Source organism: Nicotiana tabacum, chromosome 18 (genome assembly GCF_000715075.1).
Source record: "Nicotiana tabacum cultivar K326 chromosome 18, ASM71507v2, whole genome shotgun sequence".
Classification (NCBI taxonomy): Eukaryota; Viridiplantae; Streptophyta; class Magnoliopsida; order Solanales; family Solanaceae; genus Nicotiana; species Nicotiana tabacum.
Genome location: NC_134097.1, coordinates 69,431,952 through 69,438,527, shown reverse-complemented (window position 1 = coordinate 69,438,527; position 6,576 = coordinate 69,431,952). Strand labels below are relative to the sequence as shown.

General features: G+C 37.6%; 1 protein-coding gene across 1 annotated transcript; it reads right to left on the bottom strand.

The window, feature by feature from the left end:
• Positions 1–1,634: 1,634 nt before the first annotated feature.
• On the bottom strand, positions 1,635–4,846 carry LOC107813429 (phosphoglycerate kinase, chloroplastic). Its single transcript, NM_001425937.1, is given in 6 exon segments — positions 1,635–2,110; positions 2,306–2,464; positions 2,633–2,950; positions 3,270–3,530; positions 3,680–3,757; positions 4,366–4,846. Coding segments are annotated over 6 exon segments (1,446 nt in total). The 5' UTR covers positions 4,783–4,846; the 3' UTR covers positions 1,635–1,897.
• Positions 4,847–6,576: the final 1,730 nt, after the last annotated feature.

The window sequence follows — 6,576 nt, the reverse complement described above, 5'->3', positions numbered from 1 at the left end:
GATTTGGTTTTAATATCAGCTGAGTTCGCGCCTTCGAGGTCGGTTATGACATTTTAGTGACTTTATATAGATTCATGTTGGAAATTTACTATTAATGTTTCATCTGTTTCGTTGCTACTTGTTGTACATCCTCCATGTCTATTTTATGTATGTTATTATCGTTGACCACAAGTAAGTGTCAAGTCGACCCCTCATCACTACTTTTCCGAGGTTAGACTAGATGTTTACTGGGTACGTGTTATTTTAAGTACTCACGCTACACTTCTGCACTGATTGTGCAGGTACTGAGACAGGTACTTCCAGTGGTCACACGGACACGTAAACGCACTTCCATGGAGACTTAGTGGTGAGCTGTTTGCCTTGCTTTGATCTGCAACACCAGAGTCTCCCTCTATCTAATTTACTGTTTTTACTTCAGACAGTAGTTGTAATAGTTTTGTATATTCCCTATATTGCTCATGCACTTGTGACACCGGGTTTTGGGGGCTACTAGCGTTTATGCACCATTGCACTTATTATTACTATCATCGTGGTTTATGTATTATTCACACTCGATATTTTTGGGAAAGAAGTATGTACGGCTCCATGAGATTTTACTTTTATTCGGTATATTTAAGGAAATTGTTGTTTTAAAAGTTCAAAAATTTAATTAAATTGGAGATTCACGTATGGGCTTGCCTAACGGCGGCGGTAAGCGCCACCGCAACCTATTATAGGCTTTGGGTCGTGACAATTCCAAACAAAACGTGGAGTAAATAATGACATAAAGTATAGCATGTTAGCTTCGCATCAAAATGCGATTGACGCATTAAGACATGTTACGGATGAAGGTAAAAATCTCAGTGATACATTGAAAACCAATTACTTTATTTCTATGTAATTATTTTCTCTATTTGATTGTCATAAACTATGGTAGCCAGTAGCCACTGAGCTCCCTATCAATGTAAATATAATGTTACCACTAATTTGGAACCAGCTCAAGTAGAAAAAACTATAAAGTCTTAAATTGGAGAAGGGAACTTGATCCGCATTAGTATGACTGATCCATCTTTAATTCTTTCTCACACAGTTCTTTTTTTCCTGGGAAAAAAAACTTATCTTGGAATCATCAATTTACCTGCCTTAAGCCCATCGTTAACGCCCTAATCTAGGAATTCACTTTCTTAATTTCCACTTCAGTAACACGTTAATCATTGTAGTAAAATAGTAGAACTTTCTTCTCGATGATAATCACTCAAGTTTTTCACTCTAATGCAAGTCCAAATTCCATAGATTCGATTTCTTTTTCTTTCTACAACTAATCAATTTGATTTCAAAAGTTAGAACTTGTCACATGAGGAGGAAAGCCAAGGAAGCGATTTCCGTGTTTGCCTTTTCTGGGCTTTTTTCGTGCACTGATACACATTCCTTAATTTCTCATCCCAAATATACCGTGACCACTTTCTTTCATTTGTGTTTCTATTTTTCCTTCTTCATAGGAAATTAATGCTCAACAACAAAACGCTTGGTATATGTTTTACCATATTGTGACGTTGATATGTGCATAACTGCCTACACTAATCTCACCTTGCATAGACCACCACGTCATTTAATGCGAAAGACAGGTGAACATTAACACGCAGCATGAGTTTGTTCAGATGGCAAAGTTCTTACGTCTAAAGAATTTCCTCCAAACTGAACCAAATCAAGGATAGAGTTTGTTGAAAGACATCAAAAGGATAGCTGTCTATAACTGATATACTCGCCCTTTATTTAGACAAAAATAATATGGGTTAAAAAAAGGACATTATATAACAATATAACCCGACAAATCTACAACATCGACTCAATGCTTCCTAACTGGAAATTACCACTGATTATGTTGACCCCGGAGAAAAAAGAATTAGTACAAATTGTTTTACACAGCAACGGGGGCGTCTGCTTCATCAAGAGCAATGACACCGGGGAGCACCTTGCCTTCCAGTAGCTCCAAACTGGCACCACCACCAGTGGATATGTGGCTCATCACGCTAGCAACTCCAACTTTCTCAACAGCTGCAACAGAATCTCCACCTCCAATGATAGTCGTCACTCCTTTCCCACTTAAGTCCGCGAGCTTCTTTGCAATTGCCTATCACCACAACAACAGTCTTATTACTATTTACTCTCAGGTAAACACACAAAGTGACATATCAAACCAGATTATTCCTCTTCCTTTACTTTTAAAGCCATGTAAAACCAGCTTTATTCCCTTTTTTATTTCTTTTATACAGCTCAGCATACGGTAAGATAAAAAAAATATGAAGAGAAGAATGGTAATTGGTACCTCTGTTCCAACAGCAAACTTGTCAAATTCAAACACCCCCATAGGTCCATTCCAGATCACTGTTTTTGTGGTATCCAAGGCATCGTTGAAAGTCTTAACAGAGTCTGGTCCAATGTCCAACCCCATCCAACCGTCTGGGATAGCAGATGCAGGCACAATCTGCAGTAACCAAAACAAATTTGTATTTACAACACAATCCATAAGTAACAAACTCTGATACTAAGAGCAAATTACAGTACAGATTCAAGATGGAAAGTCTAAAGAATCTCAATAGCAAAAAGCTCTAAGGTCAGATAGGTTTATATGAGAAAAGCATAGCATGCAAACCTTGCTGTTTGCATCAGGAGCAAATTTATCTGCAATCACAACATCAGATGGTAACAAGAGACTGACTCCTTTCGCCTTGGCCTTCTCTAGGAGTGATGTAGCGAGTTCTAGTTTGTCTTCCTCAACCAAGGAGGAACCAACTGAAAGACCCTGAGCCTTGTAGAAGGTAAAGATCATTCCTCCACCCAAAAGCAATATATCACATTTCTCTAAAAGTGATTCGATCACTCCAATCTTGGATGAAACCTTTGAACCACCCACAATAGCAGCAAATGGCCTCTTTGGATTTGAAACCGCCCCGACTAAATAGTCCAATTCCTGAAACAAATAAAAGAACAATTAATACAAATAAATTTTCTAAAGAGTGCAATTTTCCGTATATGGTTTTATGCCCATCAGTTTGTCAAAGAAAACAATAAGTAAGGAAGCGGGAGCGGAGCTAGAAGCCCAAGTATGGATTCGGCCAAACCTAGTAGCTTTTGCTCAAACCATGCTAAAAGAAATTATTAAATATGTACAAATATTAAATTTAGAACCCAGTTATTAGCACTTGAAGTCATTGTTCTAAATTTCAGAACCCATAAAGTTGAAATTCTAGCTCTGCCTCTGTAAGGAAGTAACAATCAAGTAAGCTAACCTTTTGTAAGAGGAAACCTGCAACAGAAGGCTTCAAAAATTTAGTAACTCCCTCTGTAGAGGCATGTGCTCTGTGAGCTGTACCGAATGCATCATTCACATAAAGATCTGCCAATGATGCAAGTTTCTTTGCAAACTCAGGTTCGTTCTTCTCTTCCTCCTTGTAGAATCTCACGTTCTCGAGAAGAAGAACACCACCCTCGGGAAGTGAAGCAACCAACTTCTCAACTTCTGGACCAATGCAGTCCTCAGCCTTCACAACCTATTGGTAAAGCATACAAGAGTCAATAGCAAAATAAGGTAGATGACTATCTACCCTTTGATCGACATGAACTATTTCTTTTGCTTTAATTCTTTCTTTCTATCTTCTTTTTGAACAATGAATAGCACTAAAATTGCAACAGGCTGTACCTGGATTCCAAGCAGTTCGGATAGCCTGGGGACCAGTGGTGCCAAGCTGTATTTAGGAGTGACTCCTTTTGGCCGTCCCTGAAATTTCAATAAGCAAAATAAACTAAGATTTGACATATCCTTAACACTTTAACAAAATGCGGAAGAAGAGAAAGCAAATACGAGGGCAATATTGAAGGCACATTACAGTGACTTGTAAAAAGCTACTCCCTCCGTTCCAGTTTATGTGAACCTATTTTCTTTTTGGTCCGTTCCAAAAAGAACGACACCTTTCTGAATTTGGAAACAATTTTGCTAAAACTTCCAATTTTATCCTTAATGAGATCACACAAATAATCTAGACCCCTTTTTGACTTTAGGAACACAAATTCCAAAAGTATTTATTTTTTCTTAAACTCCGTGACCAATTCAAAAAGTTCACGAAAATTGTTGGAACGGAGGGAGTATCAGAATTTCATAGTTCTAAATAGACTAATCAATCATCCATAGACACGCAATTTAATTTCCTATGATATTGTCAGCCAGTAAATAAGAGTTCCACTCTGTTACTGCGATTAAAAAAAGAAAAGAAAAGGCACAACAAAGATCCACTGGGAAAGGGGCAAAATAAAAAAGGGGGAGATCGTAGATATGCAATTAAAATTCTAGGAAAAAAGGACAGATGAAGAGAAGAAAGTGGTACAGACCAGGTGACTGGAGAGAATAACTTTAGCACCATTGGCCATCAAGTGCTTGATAGTAGGGACGGCAGCTCTAATTCTAGTGTCATCAGTAATGTTCTGGTTATCATCAAGTGGGACATTCAAATCGGCCCTGACGAAGACTTTCTTGCCCTTCAACTCGGCAGCGGTGAGGTCTCCAACGCTCTTCTTGGCCATAGAAGCAACGCCCCTAATAGGCTTGGAGGAGCTCTTGAGGGATCGGAGCTTGGTAGCCACGTGGTTGGTGAAGAGAGAATCAGCGGCGGCGCCAGCGAAGCCGAGGCGGCGGAGAGGAGTTTTGGCGAGGAAGCGAGCAGATGAAGGGGCAATAGCCTTGTTGGTAGTAGAGGATGAGGTGGCGGGGATGCCGCACAAAGTGTGGGAAGCTGTAGCTGATGCCATTGTTTACACTCTTCTCTTCTCGGTTCTGTCTTACGGCAAAAAGCAGAGAGTGTGAAGACAGAGTGAAGAGATGTCAGATGTGTGTTGACAAGGAAATAAAAGGGAGTTGAGTGGATTTTTCTTATCGTTGAGTTGAGGTTGAGGTTCAACGATGATTTCCAGGGTACTCTTTTTTAGTATTTGTTTGGCCCAAACATATCTTCACTCATTGGCCTTTCATTTTCTTCCTACCACAAAATCTCAAGTACTAACATTTTACCTCTTTAAATTCAACTATGAATGGGATCGATGATAAACATTCATTGTGTTAATCTCAAGTTCAACCTCTCTTTTGAAAATAGGCTACGAGTTCCAAAGAATTGAAAATAATAGAAAATGAAAAAATCCGTATTAAGTACGACGTATTAGGAGCCAAGTACAAAAGGCATTTGATGCACACTAATAGCCTCTTTGGCCAAGCTTTTTTGGGCCAAAATTATTTTTTTGGTTAAAAGGGAAAAAGTGCTTTTAAGGAAAAGCAGAAGCAGTTTTCGAGAAGCAAAAAAAAAAACAGTTTCTCTCCAAAAATATTCTTTTTAAAAACACTTGTGAGAAAAATACACTTCGAAACAGTTTTTAAAGGCTTGGTCAAACACTAATTGTTGCTCAAAAGTGCTTTTCAAATTAATTAGTCAAATACAAATTGTTTCTCACCAAAAATACTTTTGAAAAAAAAAACACTTTTAAAAATTAGCTGAAATTGTGTAGCTCATGCTATAAGGCATTAGTTGCACATTGAGTCAACTCTTCTTCTTTTTTTGCGTATAATTAATTGTTGGCGAAATGGAATCCTCGCCACTTAAACTTGCATCAGTTTGTAAAGCCGATATATGAACTCTTGGGTTTCCCATTTGAACACTTTTACTTGAGAAAATGGCTACTAATAAATACTTGTTATGGTGTGTGTTGTTCAATTGTTGCTGATATGTATTTTATTTAATATTTTGTATAGCCACATCATCCATTCATTAACATTTTGTTGACACCTAGACGTTCAATGTCTCACTTCTTCTTTTTTTCTTCTTTTTTTATTAAATTAATTTTTTCTATACATATCCCTTCCACTCCCTCAGGACCCGCCGGAAAAAACCTTACCGAACTAGGAATCAATTTGAAAAACTTTAGATTTTATCATTGATAACGGCTCCGGTGATTCTCTGTTTTCTATCCCACCCAATACCTTTCACTTTCATTGTTTATCATCTTCTCACCATGAAAATATGAACCATTTGCAAAATCTTTTACCATAAAGAATTACAAGAAAAATATCAACAAAACTAAAAGACTAAAATTACCACCTTCCAAAGATCAAAAAGAAAAATCATGAAGTACTGAACAACTTTTACTATGATTGAAATCAGACCCAACTTTTTCGAACAAATCAACAAATAATTTCAACAAATCAAAGCAGCGACCATGATCGAAATCAGACCCATTTTTTCCCAACAAATCAGAAAATAATTTCAGCACGACATACATATATATATAGGTGTAATCAACGGAGCACGACGTACAACAATTCAAAGCCAAGTCAACAACCGTATGAAGCTCAACGTGGAAGGCAAGCTCTTTGAAACAACAGTATCAACACTTCGCTCTAGTGGACCCGATTCTCTCTTATCCGCCTTATCAAACCGGAATTCCGACGAACCAGAACAAATCAGAAAATAATTTCAGTACAACGTACATATATATTGGAGTGTGATTGATAGTGAAAAATTAAAGAATAAACAAATATGACAGTTTAATATGAAG